The sequence below is a fragment of the Achroia grisella genome, unplaced genomic scaffold (assembly GCF_030625045.1).
Source record: "Achroia grisella isolate CSIRO2021 unplaced genomic scaffold, CSIRO_AGI_Agris_v1 utg109, whole genome shotgun sequence".
Classification (NCBI taxonomy): Eukaryota; Metazoa; Arthropoda; class Insecta; order Lepidoptera; family Pyralidae; genus Achroia; species Achroia grisella.
Window position 1 is genome coordinate 7,728,148 of NW_026712573.1, and position 27,998 is coordinate 7,756,145.

A 27,998-nucleotide genomic window follows, 5' to 3' on the forward strand; every position below is an offset into this window, starting at 1 on the left:
GCATTTGAGATTCATTTGAATTGAATGCTTATCTATATCTTAAAAAGTCTGTGGTGATTGTGTGCAACGGTAAAGTATGATAAATTCACTGCATAATTTATTTTATTATTATTGAGTTAATTTTAACCTTCAAAATTTATTCCACTTAGTGTTCCACCCCTGCTGCTCTAATATTATATTCAATACAACAGATATCACAGAATAAAGAAGAATCTACCTTTTTTTTCTGTAATAGATATCATTTATCAATGGTGAAATCTTTAGCCCTCTAACCATTACTAGTCTGGTGAATTGACCTCAGTCTACCCAGAACAAAAAGGTAGATACTTCTTTGTTCTGTAATTGCATAACTAACCTGACGGCATGCTCATTCCATCATCTTTCACTGTTACTCCGCCATATACTCTTCGTATAAGCGGGTGAACCATTTTATTATCATCTATTTATAAAACCTATTACTTACTATACTTACCTAATACCTAGTACTTACTTGCCTTTATAATATAAAAGTACCAAACTCCTTGCGACAAAGATATCACATTTGATAGTTTTTTTTATGTAGCTATTATAAATAGTATGGCAAGCTGACGGTATATAGTAGCCCTCACCGATATAGGTACATAAACAGCACTACGGATATCAATTTGTCATTCCGGCAGAAAATTAAGATAAGAAAATTAAGAAGATAATAAGAAGAAGATCATACCTCTTATCCTGTAATTTCACTGCTTCACTTAGGTATCCCTTGAACCAAAAGACATGCTTCCTGGCTGAAATAGGTGAGACTAAACTACCCACGCACGCAATATGTTTTTACTAAGTCTACTTCGGTAAATATTATGAAATACCCATCTATTTCATGAATTATCGGAGCAATAAGTATTAGGTATACCTATATCTGTAGCTCTGGATTATATTTAACATTAAGTAGAATTGAACCAAACTTATACAGATTGATTTGTTGTAATATGCGAAATAATGACGATTTGGCAATAAAATTTGTCTGAACACTTCTATGACTGAAACAAACAATTTCGTCCTTCTCTTGACCTCAAAATGTTACACGCAATATGAAGTATTACTATACACCTAAAATTGTAATTCTTTGATTTATGTGTATAATGATTCAATTAGAATTTAATCACTAGGTAGGTATAGTATTTTACTGTTTATATTAGTAGTTAAATATATGTACCTCGACACAATTTATCCTGAAACAATAAACAAAGACACCGGAATGGGTCACTAGTTTACCTTTACATAATAAGACTGTTGTTTATCGATTATTAATTGTTCGAATATCATTACTATAAAACGCAAAAAGGTTCAACAACTGCATTGAAATATATTCCATTAAAGTTGCTTTCAACAGTATGGCCGCTTTATTGTAATTATACATGTGTACTTTAATATATTGTTTATGTCTATACTGTCTGTTACAAATAAAGTATATTTTATCTAACTATCCCTAACTATTGATTACAAATTAATAAGTAATGTTGCTAATAGCACGTAGAGTAGTATGAGTATGAGCAGAGTTAAACTCTGATAATTTACTAATTTATGTTCATTCAGGTATCCACACAGATTAATAACATCTAACTACCCACGGTAGGTAACATTTCGCGTTTAATGTAATTTACCTAATTCTAGTTGACATACATGAAATGCAGGTAACCTCAAATAATGTGTATGGATATTTGATTGTAATCTGATTTCATTTGATAAAAATTTAGGCGGCTAACCATTAGGGAAAACTCTGTTTTTCCTGCAACTATTATCGCTTAACTCAAATATATTGATTGAGAATTATGAAAGTAGTGTGTCCTTCTCCATTCCAATTCTACAATATAAAAACAAATAAAAACCCTTCCTATGAGAAGCAGAACTTGTGTTATGGGTACCAGACAATATAAATACTTAGATCTTTTTGTAAATACTTATACATAATATACATAGAAAACGCCCAGACAGATATAATCATACTCATAAATACAAATGTTTGCACCGTGCGAGGAATCGAACCCGCGACCATCGGAAGTAAAGCGGTGTGCAAAATCGCTTGACCACCGAGGCCGTTAGAGTGATTTCATGAGAAGGACGGAAGTTTATAATAGGAAGTCATGGAAGCGCGCGCTATTTGGTTTTACACGATATAATAATAATGAGTATGTAAATCTACTGATAAGTAAAAAATAGCAAGTAAATATGCTCACGATTGTAATTTTATGCGACCTTTTCTAGACTTTTGTTGTTTTGGTAAATGTAACTCCGAATTATTTTTATTGTTATTTGGCTATATTTCACCAACCAACATTAATTTTATTAGGGGATAAATCTACGTAATAAATCTTGAATTCATTATTACTAATTAATTTAATCAGTTTCTAGCTTTTTTATTTTATTGTTATGCGTATGCTGAATATGCAATGGGATGTCTATCTATTTTTTCAATAATTTGTTAACTATAAACTACGTTCTGTTTAGTTTTCCTTTTGAAAAGAATTGGTAACCAGTGGCCATTAAAAATATATTTATATATATTGACTGAACTTAAATCTTCAAGGTGCACTTACACATACGAAGCATAAGAAAATTACTCACTAAACAGCAAACAACTTCAATATATATTTCAATAATTTCATGCATGTGATTACTTTAATGTTACCTACGGGTACAATAAAACATTGAATAATAATATGATTTCGCCTTTTGATAAAGAAGTTAGTAAGTAATAATATAATAAGAATAAAACCAACATCAAAATTGACAACATCATAACGTGTTGTTTAATATGTCATAGACGGTATTGATATCACAATTATGTATATTGTATAATACAATATTTATAATTGTATTGTAATTGTATGTAATTGTAATTGTATTTATAATACAATATTATTATATAATAACAATACGTTGAAACAAAAATGTATTGTGCCATTGTTTGCTTATCCGAATAAAAAGAAAAAAATATGTACTATAGAGGACTTGTTTAAAAAAAGAAAACATGTTTGTATTGAGTCGGGAGCGTACGAACTTACTGAACTTGTTCACAGAAGAGCTATGAACTAAATTAAGCGATCTCAGTTGCGATCTATAATGTGCAAAACTAGAAACGAGGAAACCTTCAACGCTTGTACTTTAATTCCTATTTATTATTAAAATTTAATTGCACCTGTACCTAATTGATGATATTTTGACGATGGCAAATTCTAAGCAACAGACAGACACACTTGGCATTTATAATTTTAGTATGAATAAGTCAGGGCCACCCACAGTAGTTTAATAACTGTGTCAGTATATTATACACTTAAATTTAAATATGTATATAGTTGTTCTGATTCGCTATATTGTAATTGCATATCGATATACTTGTATTTCGATTATTTTTTATGCCATTATAATTGATTGATACAATAACCCAATTATGTACATATATAATAGTCAATTATATACATATATAATATTTTTTATATTCCTAACCGAAAGTACGTACATAATTTATTTACCATTACCTATATGTATAGTGTTGATTTATTATAAAATGTTTGTTAAGTGCCTACTTTGTAAAGAGCAGTGTCATATGAAGCCATGCATTAATTGTCGATTACGACTATGTGATATTGAAAATAATCAGCGTTTATTTATTTATTTAATGCTTATTGCACCAGATATGTCACAAGAATTATAATAAACAAAGTAAAAGCATACAAAAGAAGATCTTATCCCTTATGCAATCATATGTTTGTAACAGTTATTGACATTTTATTTAAATAAGTTGATATATGTAGATATATAAGATATTATAGTTTAATAAGTGGATTTCCTTAAGGTCTGCATAATTATTTTTTAAAATACGTGGAATAAAAAAATTCTTTTATATTTTTCTTAAAGATCTTATAGAATTATTATGATCTTATAGTTTTATTTTAAAGAAAGTGAAAATGTTTATTCACATATTTGATTTTCATTATCAGTAGGCTAACAGTATCTAAAACTGAAAACTAATTGAAATTTCAATTAATTTCATCAGAAATTACTGAAATGTTGCTTTGTGTTTTATTTTTATTTTTCATATCTAATTTATATTGTTTATGTTTTGATATTTTTTTAATATACTATGTAATTAGTACCTAGGTAATTTATTAATTATAAATTACTAAAGATCTATTTACCTGTAAAGTCATCTGCGTCATCATCAGTCATTGCTGTTTCACCAATAACGGGCGCCAAGGAGCTTGCTTTCTGTGTTTCGGTGGTAGGACATAGGGTAGATAAAGGATAAGAGGCATGACTTTCGTCTCCTAGACACAGCTTTACATAATTAATGTACTTATGTGCGATAGGCGTATAGTCAATAGTATAATTTAAAGAATATATTGCATTTTTTTATTTTTCTGTCTTCATTTTTGGAAAGCAATTAGGTACTTAGGTAGTTTTTTTTGTTAACGGACTTACAAAACTTGAAGTTCTGGATTCAAGTTGTGTTGTTATACAATTAGTCAGGTGGAGGATTAATGAACACAAGGAAAATACCAATAAAATAATTTATCTAAGACATTAATATTACAGTCCCACTCATAACAATAATTCACCATGTTGGAATTATCATCATGGGGAAGACACAGCACATATATATAACGTGTCTATGGCATGTAATTAGTTGTTGTTAAGAATCCGCATTGTAATAGTACTGTTGAGATAAGGCTGCCGAGCTGTTACATATATATAATCTAAAATTAGTGAATTACATTGAAAGTGAAGGACTTTTTAGAGTCTGCACAGGTAAAACTCAATTTTATATACTTACTGAGAACTATCACATATAAAAACATAGAACGCTGTAAAATAATTTGAGTAATCCTAATTACATTGTTATTATAGAGAAGTGAGCGTACATTGTTAATTTTACGATAATATTACAGTTTTCGCTCTCACTGACAAAACACCCCCAAAATCAGCGGTCGTCAACGTAAGAAAACAGTCAATATTCGAAACACTAACAGTAACAGTTCAGAAAACTAATATATTTTTATCACCAATATATTAAATATAAAATGTCACGCGATAATTTTTTGGCGTCAATGACCTTAGGCAGCGTATTTCATTCAAGTTGGCTTTTGAAAATCAGCATCATTTAAGCAAGAGGCCTGTGTACTGAATCGATAGTCAAGTCTAGACGCTCCGTAAAAAAAAGCAAAGGCCTCCGTAGACTGTCAAGTAGCATGAAACAAGTTGACATTCTTTGCCACTTGTAAGTTGTAAACAATGAAGATAAACTTCTACTTACATATAAGCAGCAGTATATCTAACTCCTAGAATCAAAACGATCTAAGACGTCTGTTAAATAGTTAACTGTCGAGTATTATATTTTATCCTACACACTTTCATAGTACCTATTTAGCACAAAACATGGCGTCAATTTCCAATTTCCGTAGTCTTTTTAAATTAAAAAAGTAGTTTTTTATTTACTACTAGTTATTGAGTACATTCATCACCAAAACTCAGTTAAACTTTCTTCTATAATAGCTGTATATTACAGAATATGGCCTGTTCAATCCATACATCGAGTTATGTGTTTCGTTATTGTTCCCAACTGCTGCTGTTTGATCGTCTATGGACTTCCTAAAACTTTGTTTAATTTGAACCTCATAATAGTACAACAATATCGGGGTGTCACCCAAATGACGCACAAGATAAGTTGAGTGAATTTATTCAAGTGCGATTTTTAATCAATATTTCCAGTAAACACATTTTCGTGAGAGTCGCCTTTCTACGTTCTCCTGTATAATTTCATGAAAATCGCACTTAGAGCTTTCTAAGCTATAATTTTATATACGAAACTCAAAAGAACTTAATTAATAGTTTCAGTGGTGTTATTCTGTTTTTAGGTAATTCCAGATACAATACGAGTACAACCCTCCAAAATGGTATTATCACCAGAAGTAAGTAAATTTTATTTTTCCAATAGATTTTATTATCGTCAATATTAAATAGCATAATATATGTGTGTGATAAAGTGATGCAAAATTATAAAGCGATAATCTAAATTAGTCCAAATATGTTGTGCAGATGTTGCAAAAATCACAAATCATAAGATAACGCAAATGTCTGAAATGAAAGTACCATTTAAAGATTGAAGTAGCCTTCCTCCTAATTAAGATATAACAATTACAACGGATTCACTGTCATATAACATAAGAGTACGTATATAACATACAGTAAACACTGTCACTGTCATATAACATACAGTAAACAAGCCTTTCAATACATGTAGGTATCTCTGTCTAATAAAGTATCTCTATCCTAAAATAGTAAATGTTTTCATTATTTTCAGACATGCCAGTGTCCATTAGTAAACGAAGGGCCGTCTATAGTAAATTCACCTATATGCAGTGGAATATTAGTTTTCATGATGCTAATAGAATCTTACTTAAAAAGGCAGTGCGATATCGCAACACCGTGCAACAGAATCGTATCTGAAGAAAAACCTGACCCTGAATATGATTTTATTGTAGTTGGGTCTGGAGCAGGAGGTTCAGTTGTAGCTGGCAGGCTTAGCGAAGTAGACAGGTTCAAAGTAAGTTATGGTGATAGATAAAGTCATTCTGCTCTAAGGTTCGCTAATACCGACTTTTTAAATAAACAAAAGTATTGACTATATGACACCAACATTATTACCTACCAACGAATAAATAAAAACGTAATTTACATATAAAAGAACAGCGCATCATTAAAAACCACTCTTTTTACGGTATGTTACAATTATCTATATATTGCGATGAAACATATGTTATATCTGAGTATATAGGTGGTTGTACTCTGATGTTGTAGATTTGAATTCAACGCGTAAAGATATTATATACCTATAATATTTAGGATTTAGTTATAAAAGTTTAGTATGTGCATACACTATGTATACCTAGTGGTAAGCAAATAAACACGGGATTAAAGACTATACATATCGATTGTGATCTACCTAATAAATAATACCATAAGAACAACCACATTTTAAGATATCTATACTACTAGAATAATTAGAATAAAAATTTGCAAACAGCAAACTCTAGAACATGAAGAACGAAAGAGTTTTCTTCGTTTTTCGTTTTCCAGTTAATAATTATTTACAGGTCTTACTTATAGAGGCTGGAGGGCCAGAACCTATTGGTTCACGGGTACCATCTTTTTATAGAACATTCTGGTATAACGAGCTAGTGGACTGGCGATACCGAACGGTACCCTCAAATTATTGCCTCGACCAAAACGGGCAAGGATGCATGTATCCGAGGGGAAAAGTTCTCGGCAAGTATACTTTTGTAATATGTACATTTGGCAGTCAATAAGGGGGAAGATATTTTTAGTAATGGGACTAGGTATTGTCCCTGTAAAATCATCGTGGTAACCTGCTGCTAGCGACAACGCTAGCTGACCTGTGGGCTAATTATGTAACACGATATGAAATTGTTTCTGTTGAAGTTGTGATGCAATATAAAATCATTTCAATTTAAAAAATGCGATCAAGTAAGGTCGAATGACCGCAACATAAATCATTTCTATCGATAAAACACTACTATGAAGTTGCAGCGGAATATTGTTAATCCGAACAATTTAAAAAGTCAGTACATTAGATAGCTTATACCTTTAGAGGGATACATTTTAAATTATTGGGTTAATACACTAGTTGGTTGATTTGAAACAATTTTTATTGCGTTCAAAAATTACAAAATATACTGCAGCGTTCACTTGTTCTTTTATTTTAATTTTATTAATAGACATTTAATAAAATAAAATAAAGAAAGTCTATTCTATTCTAATGAAAAAATAAGGTTAATAATTTTGAATATAAAAGCATATTTTATACAAACTATTTATAATCATTAATAATATTAATCTAACCTACAAATTAAATTTTCTTTTCTGCTATAGATACCTAGGTAAGTACGTAGGTATCCATATAAATTTAGAATGATATGGGCACATCTTTTTAAATTTGTACATAATTGTAAAAACTTTAAACAAATAAATTTATTTACTTTAAACAAATCACAGAGCATCATAAACGTTGTATTCCGTTCACAGAGCACCGTATTCATTGAAATAGTTTTTTAATTATATTAATATCATAATCAACTCTAATTTTATATTAAACATTTACTCTAGTTAAAACAACATTCTATGTGATTTGGGACGAAAATAAAATATCGAATTGGCAACACTGATGTCTTGTTGTGAGTCGTGACAATTTTCCCATTTTAATAAATTTAAAACCTTTTCACGACTTTCTACGTAATATTTAATATAATAAAAATATATGTAACTGAAAATGTAACTGAAAATTACCAAAACAAGATAAATAATGCTGCTAATGCTGATATTTTAAAGATTGTAACCAAAAGAAACACCTTCTAAATTGTTTCTCATAATGTAAAAACCGTTTCAATTCCACGCTGTCATTTCGGCAAAATAGCGATTACGTGACGTTGCAACGAGGTTACTAAATCGACATTCGATAGAAATAATTTTTATCGATATGTAAAGTTGCGTTTACGTTGCAATGCTAGTTGACAGCGTCAAATGGCGTCAATATGATCGCATTATTGACAGATGACGTCATTTTCACTACGTTACATACGAAAATCGTTGCGCTGATTTCATGATCATCTAATCATCCATCACTTGTGCCTAGCGCAGGCCGTCATTCGTCCGCCATTCTATCATCATCCACAACAACCAAAAATGTATTTTAAAAACACAGAATGTACTTGCATATATCTACGAATATAATACATATAACGTAATATGTATAGAGCGCCATAAACAGTATCTATGACGCCTTCATACATAGTGTAACGCGTTCATATTAATATTGACCCAATATTTTTTACATAAATATAAACGGACTACCATTTCTGACAAAATTAAAATTAAATCAAAACGGAAGAAAATGCTAAAGACGCAACTGAAATAATATCGTTGAATTTATAACCTCGTCATTTCAGAAGTCGGCTAAATATTGTCAAAATAAAGAGACTGATAAATACGCCTATTATTACCGGTACATTACTGAACCATGAATATATTAAACTATTTTTTGCCAGCCGTGTAAACACATTTTATTTGCAATTAAATTCCAAAACTGTATAATAATTAAAAGTAATATGAATGTGTAAATGTAGGTATAAAAGAGAATATATTATACACTACGATTGTGTTATTATTTGATAACAATGATGGCGCCATATTTTTTGGTTATACCTGATCGAGTTTACTTTATTACAAGGTCCGACGTCTGTTCCATCTTTGTAAAGAAAATTATATAAAGCTATCATAATATCAATATACATATTCTAATACACACAAGTATAATAGGTACTCACAGATTTTGCAGTGGTACCTTTTCATGTTTCAGCCGGATTTAAAGTAATTGTCATTTATCTGCGGCTAACATTGAACTCATGAAATCTCATTTACTAGATTCTAAGTCTTAATGAAACTTGGTTAGTTGTTCAGTGTCACCAAGTCAAAAAATAATTAATACCATGGGAACGTTACATTATGATTTTTGTTTCATATTTGTATATGTCCTATCTACAACATTAGGTATATTCGGTGGTTACCACTGTAAAGTGGTCTGTATGCTTGCTGACCTGTACCATAAAAGACATTTCAATATAAAACGTAATAAAAGTAATAAAACTTGTTTATCAGGTGGCTCCACTGTACTAAATGGTATGATGTACCATCGCGGCCATATCGCCGACTACGACGATTGGGTTAAAGCAGGCGCACAGGGCTGGTCGTGGAAAGAGAACTTACCTTATTTCGATATGACTGAAGGAAACAAACAGATCGGATCACTTGTCAGCCAAAAATACCATTCAGCCTCTGGACCTATGCCTGTACAAATGGTTAGTGCCACTTTTTCAATATAGATGATACTGAAGTACCTGCGCTGACGAGTTTTTGCAGATTAATTTTGGTAATTTAATAATTATTTCGCAGTTCAACCACCAACCCAAAGCAGTATTTGAACTACTAAATGCAATCAACGAAACTGGCCTGCCTATTGTAACAGATATGAACGATCCAAGGACTCCTGAAGGATTTGCCATTGCACAGGCATTTAATGAGTTAGTATATTAATATTATATATATTTTTTTAGTTCGCAATTGATTTTTACTATTAGAAATTTAAATACTAACGGACTTTTAGCAGTATAATAACTATGAAGGTATATTGTTGCCAACGTTTTTATTTATTCAAAATGGAAATAGTTTCAAACGAAATAGCTGGAGATTAAATACTAATTCAGTGTGTGATTGTGATGAAGACATGTATGCATAAAATACGAAGACACGTCATAGGTGGTACTTAAAAACAAAAGTAAATTATTAATAAAACAATAATATTAATAATTATTAATAAAATAATAAAATGAAGTACCTACCATACCAACCATTTTCATATCAAAGAAAGAAAGAAAGAAAATTGTTTATTTGGTACATAGCAATACTAAAAATAATTTTAAGTTACATTATATAGGTTTATATTAATTTCATAGTACCAAATAGGTCTCCGCTCAACACATATATATTAGAAGTGGTAGAGCAAGCTGTACGACCACACGTGGTTGTTCAGCTCGATTGGGCCGCTCGAACCGGGAAATACCACACCTCGGCAGAAAACCGGCGTTAAGCGATATCGCGTTTCGCATGGTGAGCTGTAGGTTCCGGACGCCTCTCCTCCTCCCCCTATCCCTTTCCTACTTCCTTCCCCTACCCACCCCTTTCTTACATACCATGGCAGCGGATTATAAGAGATTTTTACCCCAGGGTGGTACCAGTAACCATGTTACTGGAGAATCCACCCCTGAGATATCACACTCAGGCTGCCCTGCGTATTCTGGGGTGGGCAATTCTCCGCTCAATTTGGCCAGAAGGAAACCGAGCAAATCTCCATCGGCGTTTCCCTTGCTTTATAGTCAGTTTTTGCAACATCAGGGGAATTCATTCCAATCTCAACGCCGTTCACCACCATCTTGAGACGGCGAGGCCGGCTTTGCTCTTCCCTACGGAGACGCAAATATCCTGTCCCGACGAAATTTCGTACCTGACCTACCCTGGATATAAATTGGAACACCATTTTATTCCACGGGCCGGTGTGTGCGCTTATGTCAGAGAGGATATTTGTTGTCGCCGTCTTGGTACACTTGAAGGTACTGACCTGTCCATTTTATGGTTGCGTGTAGATTGCGATGACCACCCCCGCATCTATGCATGCTTATACAGGTCCCATAGCGGGAACACCGAAACTGACCGACTCATTGAACACGTCCAAATGGCTACAGATTTTTTGCTCCAACAGATTCCCTCCGCTGAGGTCGTGATTCTAGGTGACTTCAACGCCTATCACGCTGAATGGCTCGGTTCACATACCACCGACTATGCGGGGAGATCTGTTCATGGCTTTGCTTTGGCATATGGTTTGACGCAACTGGTATCCTCGCCTACGCGAATTCCTGATGTTGTTGACCATATACCTTCACTGTTGGACCTTCTGCTGACTTCTCATCCGGACGGATATCAGATCTCTGTGGAAGCCCCACTAGGATCGTCTGATCATTGTCTGATACGAAGCGAAGTGCCTCTCACGCGTCCTTCTTTGCCGCGATCTATTGGTCGACGTCGTGTTTGGCATTTTAAGTCGGCAGATTGGGATGAGATGCGAAGTTTTTTTGCATCTTACCCATGGGGGCGAGTTTGCTTCGCACTGGACGATCCCGATGCAATAGCTGAATCTGTCACCGATGTAGTACTTCAGGGAATGGAGATGTTTATTCCAAATTCCCTGGTACCTGTCGGTGGTAGATCTCAGTCCTGGTATGGCGGATCCTGTAGATCGGCGTCTCGCCATTAGCAGGAATGCTTCCGTGCCTGGATTGCAGCTGTGAAGTCGAGTGATCCAGATACCAGTGCCCATAAAAGGAAGTATAACTCCGCTTCAAGGTCCTTCAAAAGAGTTATAGCCACAGCAAAGTCGGAGCACATCAGCAGAATTGGTAGGAGACTGAACAGTCTTCCATCTGGATCCCGTGCTTTTTGGTCTCTTGCCAAGGCTGCTCAGGGAAATTTCTGTCAGCCATCTTTTCCACCACTGCGCAGAGAGGATAACTCGTTGGCCCAACATGCTAAAGAGAAGGCCGATCTCCTTGGGTCTCTTTTTGCGTCCAACTCGACACTGGACGATAGGGAGCAATCACCGCCGGTCATCTCGCGGTGTGAGACTTCTATGCCAGAGGTAAAATTTACCCAAAAGCTGGTACGTAAGTCTCTTTTCTCCCTAGATATCCACAAGTCGAGTGGGCCTGACGGTATTCCTGCTATTGTGCTCAGGACGTGTGCACCTGAGTTGGCTCCGGTACTAACGCGTCTTTTCCGGTACTGCTACTCTACAGGTGTAGTCCCGAAACTTTGGAAGACGGCTTTGGTTCATCCGATCCCTAAGAAGGGAGAACGCTCAGATCCAGCTAACTATAGGCCCATAGCCATCACCTCCTTATTCTCAAAGATCATGGAGTCGATTGTCAACCGTCAACTCTTACGATACCTAGAAGTGAACCAGTTGATTTCTGATCGTCAATATGGCTTTCGCCAGGGTCGGTCGGCTGGTGATCTTCTAGCGTATTTGACACATCGATGGGCAGAGGCTATTGAGAGTAAGGGGGAGGCCCTATCTGTTAGTCTGGATATTGCGAAGGCCTTTGATCGGGTTTGGCACAAGGCTCTTCTTTCAAAGCTACCATCCTTTGGGTTGCCTGCGAAGTTATGCAAATGGGTCGCCAGCTTTCTCGCTGATCGGAGCATCAAGATCGTTGTCGATGGTGCTTGCTCCGACCCACACTCTGTGAATGCAGGTGTTCCACAAGGCTGTGTGCTATCTCCGACTCTGTTCCTTCTGTATATCAATGACATGTTACAAATCAACAACATTCATTGCTATGCGGATGACAGTACCGGAGATGCCTTGTACAGCGGCCATGCTAATATGTCGCAGGCAAAACTTATAGAGTACCGGAAGAAACTTGTGTCCGAAATCGAAACTTCACTCCATCAAGTTTCGGTCTGGGGTCAGGAAAATTGTGTTCAATTCAACCCCAAGAAAACACAAGTTTGCGCGTTTACCGCTAAAAAGAATCCATTTATCGTATCTCCTCAGTTTCAAGACACTCGAGGTCCTTGGCGTTGATATATCCAGTGACGTTCAGTTTTGCGGTCATTTGGAGGACAAGGCTAAAATAGCCTCAAAGATGCTTGGTGTGCTCAGTAGAGTGAGACGGTATTTCACGGCGGCCCATCGCTTGCAATTATACAAGGCGCAGATCCGGCCGCATATGGAATACTGTTCTCATCTCTGGGCCGGAGCACCACAATACCAGCTACTTCCATTTGACCGCATTCAGAAACGAGCAGCCAGAATCATTGGTAATCAACGTCTATGTGACAGACTCGACCCATTGGCTTTGCGGCGAGATATTGCATCTCTGTGCATTTTCTACCGCATATATCACGGGGAGTGTTCTGAGGAATTGTTCGTATTAATACCAGCTGCTGAGTTTCACCACCGCACCACCCGCCAGAAACTGAAATACCATCCTGATCATCTGGATGAATGGCGGTCTTCCACAGTACGGTTTTCTAGAATCTTTTTGCCTCGCACAACCACATTGTGGAATCACCTTCCAGCAATGGTATTTCCGAACCGATACGATATTGAAACCTTCAAGAAAAGAGCTTATTCCTTTTTAAAAGGCCGACAACGTACTTGCAATTCCCATCATGTTGCGGGTGCTCATGGGCGGCGGTAATCACTTACCATCAGGTGAGCCGCATGCTCGTTTGTCCCCTGTGTTATAAAAAAAAAATATATATATCACTATTAATTTCATTTATAACATACATAATGTGTAATATTATCTAGTTCAAACCTTCAAGAAGCTTAGATGAAGCAACAGACTATGTAAGAATGCAACTGTGCATCGAACCTTTGATATTAAGTTTCTTCTAGCTAGATTCTATAGGCTGTTCTATAGGACCGGAATTGATTAATGGAAAGATAGAGTAAACGAGTTATCAAATAACTTTGTACATATATTTTAGCAATGGACAAAGATACACAACTGCCAGAGCATTCCTCCGAGCTAAGTGGGAGAGGCCTAACCTTAGCGTATTATTAGACTCACATGTATCGAGGGTCCTTTTCAATGAAAAACGTGCAATCGGTGTGGAGTACATTGACAAAAAGGGTAATAAAAAAACTATCCGCGCTTCTAAGGAGGTAAGGACTTTACAGTGCAGTTTTTTATTAATGTTTATGGAATGGTATATCCTTCTGCTCTAATGGACTTCGCTGTCTGAGCACCATTAAATAGTGATAGAATTAGCACGATTCATTTGACGCAACGAATTTTGAATTTCCTGACATGGTTTCCAGAAGGTACCGCGTAGACGTCGACCTGACTTTACTAGCAAGGAATCACTAGATATCATTACTAATAATCCAAAATGTAAATTTCAAATATATTTGACACTCTAAAAAAGAGATCCCATTAAAACCATGAAACAAATTACTTTCTTACCTATATCTATATTCAAATTTTTGCAACGCCTATCTAAAATGTAAATTGTTACACAAAGTAGTCATGTATTTGTGTATTGTAGTATGTATGTAGCTTAAATAATTTATTGTTTGAGTTATAATGATAATGACGCTCTTATGCCTAAGTCGATATACGAAAACATCACTGAAGCCCCACTTCATTCAGGAAAAACTTTCTGCACATGCTTAAAAAATAGTCTCATAATATTTTTCAAGCATGACTAGTCTGATCTTACTCTTCTTATTCATACAAACTTATAAAAGCACTGTTTATAATGTTTGTGGCAAGAAGATAATATTAATATAAATATCGACATAAATAAAAAAAAAAATTAATAAAATTAAAATATTTAGATAAGTTTTATAGAAACTGTATCTATTTACATGATATCGGAACAACACGTATGTTTAAGTAGGCCAAATAAGAAATAAAGAATCTACATACTACTACATAACAATATTTGTTCCGTTCGGAGTCAAGACTCTTGTTGGAATCGGAATTTATATAAATTTTAGGTGATAGTATTAGTATATAATATTATGTTGTCTGTGGTATTAGTTTCATTAACCGAGTAGTTATTTAGTTGCTTGGTTTATTACACTAGGGACCAAAGACCTACCATTTTTCTCGCGCAAAGGTGTCAAACAATTGTCTCACTTTAGCATCCAGTGAGATAAACCAATATTATCTCACTTGATGTTAAAGTGATCAACTTAAGAACACTTCCTTATGGGTAAATTGTATTGACCATATTTGATAATGTGAATTCATAATATATCTTACTATATTTCAGGTGATATTGAGCGCTGGAGCACTCAACACCCCTCAGATTCTAATGCTCTCCGGTGTAGGACCGCGAGAGACTTTGCAAAAATTCAACATCCCTATAGTCGAAGATTTACCGGTTGGCAAAACCTTAAAAAATCATTACGGAGCAACTCTATATTTCACGCTGACTAAATTGGGTAACACACAAGTACTGGATTGGAATGTGTTCACTGAATATTTATTGAGCAGAACTGGACCCATGAGTTCAACAGCAATTACACAGGTCGGTACAAAATTTTTATAAATGACTCTCATTAGGTCTCTTCGCTTATCGGTCCAACTTGTGAATAAAGGTCACCATAAACAATAAGATTTAACAGTAGGCATATCGCACCTACGCCCATATAGTGTCTAGAGTAAAAAAATATTAAAATCATAGTTTTGTAATTGTAATAATGTTAAATAATAATAAATTATATAAACTATAAATATGGACTACAAAATGTGCAATATTTATTTTTCTTTTAACTCAACTAGTTGTTATTTTTTTCGTGAGTTATGTACTTTACTACAACAGTACAAAATTGAAAAATGTAGGTAAGTAGGATAATAGAAGAATTTGAACACTGTTTTTTCTCGCTCACATGCGATTATTAGCTGTGACACTGTTTCAGCGGAAGTACAATGTAAGCTAAAAGTAAGCCTACTAAAGACTCTCCGACACCTACCTATCTATATAATATAAATACTAAATGACTCTCCTTTCCACTAGGTAGCTACTCTGGCCTGTTACTCTACTAAGAAAAGACAAAATATACTACTACTACTATATCTAACTTAATTTATTTACAGGTAACCGGGCTCCTATACTCGAGCTTAGCAGAGAAGCATCGCAATCAGCCCGATATCCAGATTTTCTTTAATGGTTTTTATGCTGAATGTTCTAAGACTGGCAAGATCGATGAACCTATTGGTGGTTGTCTTACTAAGGGTGTGAATATCTCGTGAGTTAAGAATTTATTTGTATAATTAGGTACATATTAGTTAATATTGTGTAGTACGTCTATCTATTGTCTAATGGTTAACTCCACCACACGACCTAGATAGAAAGGTCAAAAATTCTAAATCGAAAAACCGTAATAACATACGCAAATTATCGACGAAAAAAAACAATCAGTTATAATAATTAATCTTAGCAATGACAGTACTTCATACTCATTAACAAAAAATTACATGAAGCAAGAATGAATCCAAATGCCGGTAGGAAACCGGTACCTCGTCGTACGTCAACCAAGACTACATATCGAAAAGGCCAAATAAAAAGTACCCACAATAAGCGAAATTGTGCGAATAGGTTGGAAAATAGCAAAAGAGATGCGTATTAATCTTAGCATTTTGCGTTCCTTAGTCCCAGTCTACCCCAATAGGTGAGAGGCGTGACGAATTGTAAAAATTACAGAGCGAACACGGCTATTCTGCTGCCGCGCAGCGTTGGATACCTTACCCTGAACTCGACAAACCCATTGGATCCGGCTCTCTTTTACCCAGAGTATTTCAGTCATCCCGAAGACTTGGTCATGATAAAGGATGGCATCAAATACCTGAAGAAGATCTATGATAGTGATGTAAGTTGTGTATAGTGCCTAAATAGCTCAACTTCTAATATGTACTATTTTTTGAATAGAATAACTGTAATGGAAACTAAGCTGACAGCCAACTAGTGGCCAGTGGTAGGTGGTAACTGTCGCCTATATACATAAACAACACCACGGACATAACGTAAATATCATATTCTACCGTGTTAGATAAACCTCTCATGGAGCCTATTGCTATCAATGTACGTATCTATATCAGGCCGACCTCTACGCGGTTAGTTCAACCGTCGTAATTAATTCCTGATGAATTCGTCATGATAGCCTAAATAATCTGACTTCATGCTCATTGTATCGTCCTCCATTGATGCTCCGCCAGCGTATACCTAATTTGAAATTAGGTTTTTACAGCGTTTAATTTGTATAAATATCTACTGTGTAAAGACTAGTCTGGTAACGACGCAGAATTAAATTAAATGACAGTAGCTTTTTCTCTTGCAAACTAGTATAAGTAGGTAAAAGCTTACGTACGTTGTGAAATATATAATCTACATTGTAACTTACTTATATGTAAAGAACGAGGAAGGAAGTTTTTGCCGCACATTCTTTTTATTTATATCCAAGCATATGACTAGTACCTATGATGATGAAGATGCCACGCCTCTTATTCTGTAATTTTACAACTTAATCATATATAATAATATACGATTAAGTTGTTAAATTAAGATATGTAATAATATGTAAAATAATAACATATGTAAAATCTTATATACACTTATATAAAATTCTCGTGTCACAATGTTAGTTATCATACTCCTCCCAAACGGCTTCATCGATTTTTATGAATTTTTATATGCATATTCAGTAGGTCTAAGAATCGGCTACTATCTATTTATATTGTATTCTAGTATCTGTAATCTCATCTTTTATTTCAGTTGACACATTTTAATATTTCAGATATTGCAAAAGAAGTATGGTATCAAACTTGATCCGGAGTATGCAAAACCGTGTGCCAATTCAGGCAAGGAGTGGTCGGACAAGTGGATGGAATGCATGGCACGAGTATATACTGACCCACAGAATCACCAACTCGCAACCGCGGCCATTGGTCACGTCGTCGACCCAGACCTAAGGGTCTACAATATTGATGGTAGGTATAAAATTTAACCCATAATTGATATTAATAAAAAAATTACAATAATACAAAAATTATTACTTTTACCTACTACCTACTTGTAAATGTCGTGACGTTCATAGCATCAGTTACTGGCTCACTACTCTTTTGTCATGAAAATGTACTTTGAGGTATATATATATTAGAGTATATTATTTTGTGTTTATTTTTTTGTAGAATTGTGTGTAATTTAAGAAAAAACAGTGTAGGCATGCAAATGAAAAATTGTTTTTTTTTCTGGCAATAAAAAACTTTACATAGTATATAATGAAGTCATTTTCGAAGTCTATCCTCTTAGATCTTTTAAACTACGCAAAGAATTTTAATGCAGTTTTAGCAATTAATAGTGTGATTCTAGATCAAGTTTATATGTAGGTAATATATGTCTACGTCGTCTACGTCTATTGTTACAGGTTTAAGAGTTATAGACGCGTCGGTGATGCCCACACAACCCACCGGTAACCCACAAGCCGCCATTATGATGGTCGCCGAGCGAGGTGTCACCAAAATTAAGGCTAAATGGACATAGAAAACCTCTAATATGTAGAATGTTCAACAGACACAATTACTGCCAAGTATAAAAGATTGCAAAATCTTATTAACACTGATTATATGATAGCAAACGCCAAAAGGAAACAATCAATTCCTAAGTAGCAAAACTAAAATAGTAAGAGTTAATTAAAACTGAAATCACATTTTTAGGACAAGATCAAGGAGTTAAAATTCCTTATTTATAATAATGACATTAAGATTTATTTCGCATAGCTCCTAGATGAAAATTTAGATACGTAACAAGCTATAAAATTTTGTAGTTACAACTATTTAGACATTCAGCTGTATAAACTTAGTTGGGACGTGGTTATAAGAAATTAATTATAATTTCGTTGTAAACATAACGGATCATATATTACTAATAAGAATCGGGACAATTTATACAGTGCCATCTAGTTCCATACTAAGCGGAGCTTGTATGTAATAGTATTACTAAAGAAGTGATAGAAATACTTGAATACATTTTTTGTATATATACATCAAGGTATAAAATAGGTTTATCCAATCTGATACAACCATACTCTAGAATACAAATGTTTACCAACCTTGCGAAAATCGCGGGAATGTAGTCATCAAAAGTAAAGCTGTGCTAAACCGCTAAACTACCGAAACCGTTCAACTTTCACTTGTTGAACATTACAATCAATGATATTTCTTTGGTACACACCATCATATAAGGAATTCAGTATTAGTTCAACAGAACCTTCGGCCTTGGTCGTCATTGCCCAAGATTAAGCTTTAGTTTTCTCGTAAATATGGTAATGTTGACTTTCAGCCAAAAAATGATAATTCAAGTACGGCACCTAAAGAAACTTTACGAGGTCTTTTAAAATTAATAAGACAAAAAATATGTTTAATATTCATGTTTTGCTTTATGACTTTTATATAATAATAAGCGCAAAATAAATTATTTCACGTAGAATAGAATAGAAAAATTGAAGTTTTGTACAGTACAGTGTAAATATAACTTTTCTAAAATTTTTCGTATTTGTGGTACTTCAGAAAACTTATATTTTCCGCTAGATTTATTATTATATACCTACTATTACATGAATCTACTTAAACACCACTTTTACAAAAATGTAAATATTTAGTAATTAAAGAGTGTTGTGATTATTGTAAGAATGAAATCTCAATACCTTCTACTGAATATTTGTATAAAAGTATTACCGCATAGTAATTTTATAAAATAATAAATATTTGCTATTAATATATAGTTTATACTTTACCTAAATGCGTCAGTTTTCTCTCAACGATAACGTAGCCGATACAAATTGCTCATTATAATGACTCTTTACACAGCAAATTACCGAAGCTTGAAATAGATCACCTCATTAATTAAAAACACCCGCTCTGATGTAGATATTTCAAAAACGTAACGTTGTTATATTTTGTTGATGATGACAGAATAGTAAACCCATCTCCAATATGTGTATTAAACGTTGAAGTTTAGTATTGTTCGTAATGGAGTGATGGCTCCTTTATTAGCAATGTACAATGTCAGGTCGAACTCCACGTATGGGCATTTCCCCTGGAAACCGATATTGTTATATCCTGATAAATTCGCCATAGGCCTATTATCTTCCACTGTGCCCCGCCAGCATATACTCTTAGTGCTGGTGCGCTGATGAATTATCATCCATGGTAGCTTTTTGCAGTATAAAATATGTATTCTTTCCATTTAAAGACTTCAAAGACGGAGCAGGGTATTATTTTGGCTTTAAATCTCGTGGAGTTTAGAGGTCTAATATATTAAGTCATGAGAAACAAAAATACTACGAATTAATTTAAAGTACTAATTTAATATATGTATAGATTGATATAACAAATACATACATAAATGATTATTATTACTAAATAACACACACTATGATGAGTTATAAAATTAATGAACTCTATAATAGTCAAAGCAATAGAAAAAAATATTAAAAACTAATCGATTACAACTGTCAATTTCAAGAAAAGCTTATTGAACTACCAAATACAATTAGAATGCATCGATTCTAATCAGAGCCTTATATAATTACGAAACAATATAAATTTCATATTTTAAATTAAATCATTAGATTTGTTTAAACTTAAAATAAGTACTTCATTTAAAATTATTATTATAAAGAGATTTCTACTTGCTTCTAATTGAGGGAATGATCATAAAATACTGTCAGCCAATCACTTATTTTGTACTAAAAATGCGCTATATTCAATGAATCGATATACTACTTTGGCCAATCATCTTACAACATGGAATTCAATACTCAAATGCATACGTATCATTATTAATCAAATGCAACATGGAAGTATGTTTTATTTAGCACCGCTGTGTTCACGGAACTGATACAAAACTAATATCATAATATCATCTTATATATTTCCTATTAATTACCAGATTATCATATAAATATGGCAGACAGGTTGATGTTTGTCTATGTAATTATGCAATAAATTCCAATACTATATTTTACAAATGTATTAAAAGAATAAAAATATTCCAGATAACTGTCCATTGCACAATTTTATCACATTTCCACCTACATATGTTTAGATCGAAATGCACTTTATATACATAGTTGTAAACTTTAGCTTGAACTAAACTATTACTTTAAATACCTCAGAAATACATGTAAAAATGTATGTTTTTTTAATTACAATATTTGTATAAATACTTGGTGGAGACAACAATACAATCTGCCAACATCGACCACTTATTGCTCATCCTTGTCTTTGGCGCCGTGTTTCAATATACGTGTGAACTCCACATAGTCAAAGAGTCCATCACGAATTGGTGCCTCGCGCAGCATTTCGTCGACATCATCATCAGTAAAACGGTCACCCATCGTGGTGAGCAGCTCACGTAAGCGTTCCTCAGCAATGACGCCATTATTTTCTTCGTCGAAACAACTAATGAAATCATATTGTTATTATTATAAGAATTTTGAAGAAAACAAGATTTGTTTTTCGGAAATAAGGTGGATGAATGAAAAGGGCCTTTTGAGGCCTAGAAGATGACGTTGACCCCAAATAATTTAATAAGAGACAAAGGCAACAAATTAATTAATTAATATACATATGCACATGTTGTGTAAATTGATGTTTAAACTTACTAATTTTACAAGTACAGGCCTTTTTATTTTATACCATTCATTATTCAGATATAAAATAACATACATAGAAGTTATATTTAAATTGTTTATATGTATGGAATAGAATATTTACCCAAATGCATTTTTGATAACATCTTCAGGATCGGTGCCTTGAAGTCGTTCACCAAATAAGGTTAAAAACATGGTGAAGTTGATAGGGCCTGGAGCCTCATTCATCATACCTTCAAGGTAGTCTTCTGTTGGATTTTTACCTAAAAATAAATTATACAATTTATTGGAAAGGAATAATTTACTACTCTTATAATATCACCTAGTCCTTAATCACTAGTTGTGATTAACACTTAATAATACAGACAGATACAATGATATTCTTGATATAGCAATATGGGTCATGTACCTATATATAGTCCTGTAGCATATGAAAAACATGTTATGCATGCTTAAGAGTCAGCCCAACAGACATATGTTTACTCACATACCAGATTCTTTCCAAGGTAAGTAGAGAATCAAGTGTGAAAGCCTGTATGTATGTAGACATATGATGCACCTAAAGTTTGATCACAAAATGACATTCGAGTATTATTCAATGACTGTGGTGTTCTAAAAAAATACTACTACCCCTGTATATATTGATTCCTTGATTCACCCACTCTACATATATTTACTCTATTCTATGTAAATAACACAGAATTTAACTAATTGTGATGTGTCTGCCTAGGACTGACTCAGTACAGAACTAAGCAGGATAAGCAGAATATTTGCTAAAGCACTGAGATACCTTGACTAAAGACCAATTTAATGTCAATTAAAGAACAAAGAAATCTATCAGTGTGTTAATTGCTTCATTTATCTATAGGTAAGACAGGACTCTGTCAGTGGTTTAGCATACTTCTTTATTCACACCCCATGTTTGTAGGTTTGATTCTCTTAAAACATTTGTATGTATTACTACAATTGTCTGTATTGGTCTGAGTGTTTTGGTCTATATTTATTTACAAATCCATCCATCCACAGATTATTTACCTAGTGATGCCAACATGTCATGCAGATCATCTTTGTCTACAAAACCATCTCTGTTCTGGTCAATCATATTAAATGCCTCCTTAAACTCTGCAATCTGTGCCTGATCGAACATAGCGAAGACATTGGAGGTGGCTCGTTGGGCACGCTTCTTGTTTGTGCCACGGCGGCCGGCAGTTTTACGAGATGACATTGTTGTTATCTATAATAAAAACTATAATAAATAATAAAGAATGCAAAAGTGCATTAAACAAAAATAACAAATTAATTGGTCAGTACAGTATGCTGAGTCAAATGGAAAGGAGAAAGATATGGAACAACAATATATTGAGAAGAAAAACAAATGGAACAGATGAAAAGATTAGACCCTAGTAATCAATCTTAACTCAAAACAGTTACACAGAAAGGAACTATAGGCCAGTAAGACATAATAGTAAGTTAATAAAAACATATTAGATAAAAAAAGTATAAAACAGTAGGATAAAGTAGCTGAAATCTGTATTTTTTATTTAAAAAAGAAAAAGAAACATTGTTACCAAAACTAAATAGTAACATTAGTTTTAGGCACTATTCTAGCTAAAAAAAATAAAAAACCATAAATATTAGTATAAAAATAAATCTTATATTAATATGCCATAGAGCTTTGTACGATATTTGGTTTAGTGAAAAGAACAGCCTATAAGGAATAAAAGTATTGTCACTGTCCTTAGCCTAATTAGCTAGCCAATGACAAAATTGATAAAGATTCAATTACAACCACAAGAAATTATTTTAGACATTTTAATTATGTTTCAATGATATCAACTTACCTTACTGGTATACCAATAATAATTTATGCCAAGAGTCGTTAACGGATAAAGCTTAACTAAACAGTGACTAGCTAATTTTCCAGATTGAAGGAGGTTAAAAATAAGAGCTTATAGAGTCACTGTTCGCCGACACCTCACCAGTAGTCGGGCGTTAACCAGTATATGATGTGACGCATACTGTAGAAACAACTTTTTCGGTGTTAGGTAGAAGTTATCTGGGACGCGATGTCACAATCACAAAGATTTCCATATAAGGCACCGATTTTATAACACACCATCTGTTTCATTCTCTAATTTACCGATAGGATAAGACGATTTATATACTTACATATTTTAGCTGATTGGTATTATAACAAAAAATATTCCAAAAGTATATTTTTTTAATAAAAAATAAATGCGTTGAAAGCAAAATGACTAATACAGATAGATTTTTAGTTAATCATTTGTCATTCAAACCTAATCAGTCAACTTACTGAACGTCAGTCATATACATCGTGTCAAAGAAACAAAATGCTCGTTAAGTCACTCTCTTTCCGTCATTCATGATTGAATAACGGAAAGAAATAAAAAAGGCACGGCTCTTTCGGATCTGTGTTAACTATTATATTGACTCAGTTGTCACATAAAGTCTGTATCTGTCATTGAACAAATACAAATAAGTACTGCATTTTGTTGCAAAATGAGCAAATTAACAAATAATCATAAATTAATCGTCCCTACTGCTCACTAAATTCTATCAAAACAAATTTGTATGTTTACGAGAAATACCTAATATATAAGTAAGTCATTTATTATTATTAGGTATTACGGTTATCATTTTTATATTAGCAAAATCCATTTAACGAGTCTCCTAATTTTTAGTGAAATGATAGGCTCAACCAAGTCCAGATTGGTGTCTGAAATAGTACGTTCAATTAGCACTTCATCTTGGTTACGCGCCAACCATTATGACGTTCTGGGAGTCACACCGAAAGCCACGCAGTCCGAAATTAAATCTGCTTATTACAAACTGTCAAAAGTCTATCATCCAGATAAATCTTCAGTATGTATGGGTTCATAATTGTTATATCATAACTTAAACAGTCTAAGTCATAAGTAAAGGTATATAAACAGATTTTCCGTTAGATACAGTATGGAATATTTTGTTTGTAGTGAGTTATATAAGATACTAAAATGCATACTTTTATAGTTCTGATAAAATTTTCCTTTGATATTCAATTTTGCAGGAGTAATTGAACTGATAAGGAGTTTGCAGCTTATGGCATACATCTATCATATAATATGTAAATAACACATTTTCAGGATGAAACATCTGCTAAAAAGTTCAGAGCAATCACAGAGGCATATGAAGTTCTTGGAAATATCAAGTTAAAAAAAATTTATGACAAAGGTATTATTAATATAATTTGGTGTACAACAGAGTATAATGATTAAGTATATAAACATTATAATTAAACCGAGTGTGAGACTAAGTTCTATAATTTAGTGTATATTTTTCATTTAAAATTATATTTTATTACTAGCAGTTCCCGCGATTTTGTCTGTGTGGAATTTAACTTTATTTTTCTAAAATAAAAGTAGCCTAAGTTACTCCTATTACATCAACTAACTGCCAAAAAAAAGTTCCATCAAAATCGGTCCATCCATTTCAGAGATTATACGGAACCAACAGACAGACAAAAATTGTAATAAATGTTATTTTGGTGTATGTACCGTATTTATATTCATATGCATGTAGTAAAAAATGGTTATTTCAATATTATAAACAGACACTCCAATTTTATAACATTATAACAAATAAGAATACTCAATTTTTTCCTTGGCTAAACCAAAAATGTATACTCTTAATGTTATCTAGTACCTATATGTTAAAAAATCATTCAATCCTACTTTAGTAACTTATGATACAAAACAAAATAATAATAATAATCATTTCTTCAGCATAAAGTACAGAGTAAAAAAGAAAACTTAAAAACTAATAATTCGCTATGCTGAAAAGGCTTCCACTCAGCTGGTGCCGCAGCTTGTCACTACAGCGCTGATTTTCAGTGGACCCACTTAAAAAAAAAATAGCATTTGTGATGAATTTAAATATCTAAAATGAAGAATCAGTTAAATGGATGAATTATAAGTATGTGTGATAAATATAAGAAAAATATATAAGGATAAAAAAGTGTTGATAGAAAGACTTTTGTGTAATATAAAATAGCTTGAATATATTTATTTATTTAATCAATATATATGTATAACTACTGTATTTATCTGCCACATTTAAGATTTTTGTACTTTTAGTAAATATTTTTTTAAATTATGTTTAAAAGACGAAACTGACTGAAATATAAAGCAAATTGTTTTATTTTATATTATTATTCCAAATCCAAACAATTCACATATCATATAAATGTGAAAACCCTTACAAAAATAAATTTTATACACATTGTAAATCACTGACTAGACTCAGCTATTTCATCTAGCAATCAGCTTGCATTGTAACCTGTGTTTCAATTCTTTGGTAGGCAGTAAACTTTATGCCATTTTAGTGTGTTCATGTTTAAAGCCAATAAATAGTACCAATTGCCATCATCAACTTTGTCATTCCAATAATATGAGAAAAATTAATTTAATTCTATTGTAGGACTGCTGGTTGGTCATGAGAGTGCATCAAGGATGGAATATAAACCTGAACCTGAACCAACAGATCCCACCCTGAAATTTTATAAGTCACATCAACATCGCCATATTACACCAACAATGGATGGGAGAACACCAATATATGACTTTGATGCTTGGTAAAGAAAATTCTTAATTGCTTGACAGATCAATGAACAAAGATAATTTTGATTAATATTTGATTGAGGCTTTTTATTTAACAATCAGGAGTGTAGTGTATTGTCTTCAGAATATAAACTTATGCTTAATTTTTAAATTAGGTAATATTGTAATTTAAAAATAAGAAGTAATCATTATTCTAATAAATTTAAATTAATATAGAGTATAATTCATACATATATAAGATGCCTTTATGAAATAACAAGGACTTCAATTCTGATCTATTACTTTCTTTTATGACATGTTTATTTAATCATCATTAAAAATCAGTTTTATAATGGATAATATTTTAAATATTATCACAATTTATATATAAAAAAAAATGCACTTGCTGTCTAGAAAAACTTGTGGTCTAAATACTCTGTAATAAAAGCTTTATGTATTTACTAAAAATACAAATATTTTTTATCTATCTGTTACAGGTCAAAGAATCATTATGGCAATTTATTTAAAAAATCCCAATATGATAAAGATTTGCTAAGGACCAAACAAGCAAATCGAAAAGCTACTATAGAAGCTACCAAACAGGAAGCATTAATATATTTAGTACTTGCTTTAACTGGTTTCTTTTTTATGCTAGTGATACATGGCAAAGAAGACTATGATCAAGATATGACCATTAGACAAAATGCACAAAAATTAAAAATTGAAACCAAAAGAGATTAGATTAGACAATATTTAGTAGGAAGATATCATTGTTTTGAAAAACATACATAAGAATGCAGGCTGTATGGTTACTGTCATTCATACTTATACAATTATGGTGTATGGAGATGTAACACATCGATTCTCAGTAAATGCAACATATAAGAAAACTTTTATATGTTGTCATATGGTCAGAATGTCTATGTGATATCTTAATCAAAATCGGAGCTAACTTTTTTAAAAATCATGCAGTTATCGAAGTTAATTCATGTAGGGACTGGATGTTCATTTATATGCATTATGTCAATCGGGCATTGATGATATATTTGCACTTATCAAAATCTTTCGTGTAATATGCTATGCATTGTATATATTGTACATATATAAAATACATCAAAACCTATAGGAAAATGTGATAATATTTAAAATAATAAAACAAAATATTCTTATTACAATTTATATTGTTTTACTTGTACTTAAATATTACGATATAAAGTAAATTTATGTTGAAATATTAAAATATATGAATGAATATTGAAATTTCACTGCAATTTCTTAATCAGTTAATTTATTGCATTAAACGACATTGTTTATCATTGCAATATACGATATAACTTCGTATATTTCAAGATTTGTTAAAGACGTCGCGAATTGTTATAAGAAATATGAAGATTACCCCGAGCATACAAATTTTACGTTTATAATGTTACTTTAGATTATAAAGCTGAAGGAAAGATGAATCTTAATAATGTGGACCCATAACCCCGTTGCTAGCAATCTACGATACCAGTACGACCTCCACGCGATTCCCCATGGAAACAATCATTGATAAATTACCAGTTAATTCG

At 32.9% G+C, this 27,998-nt stretch overlaps 3 protein-coding genes across 4 annotated transcripts; 2 read left to right on the forward strand and 1 right to left on the reverse strand.

The window, feature by feature from the left end:
- The first annotated feature begins 4,692 nt into the window (after positions 1 to 4,692).
- LOC131847430 (glucose dehydrogenase [FAD, quinone]-like) lies at positions 4,693 to 19,711 on the forward strand. Its single transcript, XM_059197017.1, has 12 exons — positions 4,693 to 4,788; positions 5,895 to 5,948; positions 6,341 to 6,583; positions 7,134 to 7,305; positions 9,712 to 9,911; positions 10,006 to 10,133; positions 14,161 to 14,338; positions 15,454 to 15,711; positions 16,281 to 16,432; positions 16,888 to 17,053; positions 17,978 to 18,170; positions 18,608 to 19,711. The coding sequence occupies exons 2-12, from the start codon at positions 5,931 to 5,933 to the stop codon at positions 18,721 to 18,723; spliced, it is 1,824 nt and encodes a 607-aa protein (XP_059053000.1). The 5' UTR covers positions 4,693 to 4,788; positions 5,895 to 5,930; the 3' UTR covers positions 18,724 to 19,711.
- A 1,393-nt stretch (positions 19,712 to 21,104) lies between these two features.
- LOC131847543 (myosin regulatory light chain sqh) lies at positions 21,105 to 24,112 on the reverse strand. Of its 2 annotated transcripts, none has more exons than XM_059197126.1 (4): positions 24,005 to 24,112; positions 22,871 to 23,069; positions 21,960 to 22,098; positions 21,105 to 21,644 (listed from the first exon to the last, which is right to left on the reverse strand). In XM_059197126.1, exons 2-4 carry the CDS (start codon positions 23,058 to 23,060, stop codon positions 21,449 to 21,451), a joined length of 525 nt encoding a protein of 174 aa, XP_059053109.1. In that variant the 5' UTR covers positions 23,061 to 23,069; positions 24,005 to 24,112; the 3' UTR covers positions 21,105 to 21,448. The 2 variants fall into 2 exon arrangements, with proteins under 2 accessions (XP_059053109.1, XP_059053115.1); XM_059197132.1 differs by lacking the exon at positions 24,005 to 24,112 and adding an exon at positions 23,677 to 23,863.
- Positions 24,113 to 24,281: 169 nt separating this feature from the next.
- On the forward strand, positions 24,282 to 27,997 carry LOC131847514 (dnaJ homolog subfamily C member 30, mitochondrial-like). Its single transcript, XM_059197097.1, has 5 exons — positions 24,282 to 24,455; positions 24,538 to 24,718; positions 24,979 to 25,066; positions 26,312 to 26,465; positions 26,928 to 27,997. The coding sequence occupies exons 2-5, from the start codon at positions 24,542 to 24,544 to the stop codon at positions 27,169 to 27,171; spliced, it is 663 nt and encodes a 220-aa protein (XP_059053080.1). The 5' UTR covers positions 24,282 to 24,455; positions 24,538 to 24,541; the 3' UTR covers positions 27,172 to 27,997.
- Position 27,998: the final 1 nt, after the last annotated feature.

Excerpts from the sequence above, each read along its gene's own strand:
- LOC131847430 (XM_059197017.1), top strand. Across the intron at positions 7,306-9,711 it reads TCCGAGGGGAAAAGTTCTCG|GTGGCTCCACTGTACTAAAT; the intron begins GCAAGTATACTT and ends CTTGTTTATCAG. Across the intron at positions 15,712-16,280 it reads GTTCAACAGCAATTACACAG|GTAACCGGGCTCCTATACTC; the intron begins GTCGGTACAAAA and ends ATTTATTTACAG.
- LOC131847514 (XM_059197097.1), top strand. The coding sequence starts at position 24,542 with ATGATAGGCTCAACCAAGTCCAGATTGGTGTCTGAAATAGTACGTTCA. Across the intron at positions 24,719-24,978 it reads ATCATCCAGATAAATCTTCA|GATGAAACATCTGCTAAAAA; the intron begins GTATGTATGGGT and ends ACACATTTTCAG. Across the intron at positions 25,067-26,311 it reads AAAAAAAATTTATGACAAAG|GACTGCTGGTTGGTCATGAG; the intron begins GTATTATTAATA and ends ATTCTATTGTAG.
- LOC131847543 (XM_059197126.1), bottom strand. The coding sequence starts at position 23,060 with ATGTCATCTCGTAAAACTGCCGGCCGCCGTGGCACAAACAAGAAGCGT. Across the intron at positions 22,099-22,870 it reads TGACATGTTGGCATCACTAG|GTAAAAATCCAACAGAAGAC; the intron begins GTAAATAATCTG and ends ATTTATTTTTAG. Across the intron at positions 21,645-21,959 it reads GTTATCAAAAATGCATTTGG|TTGTTTCGACGAAGAAAATA; the intron begins GTAAATATTCTA and ends TGATTTCATTAG.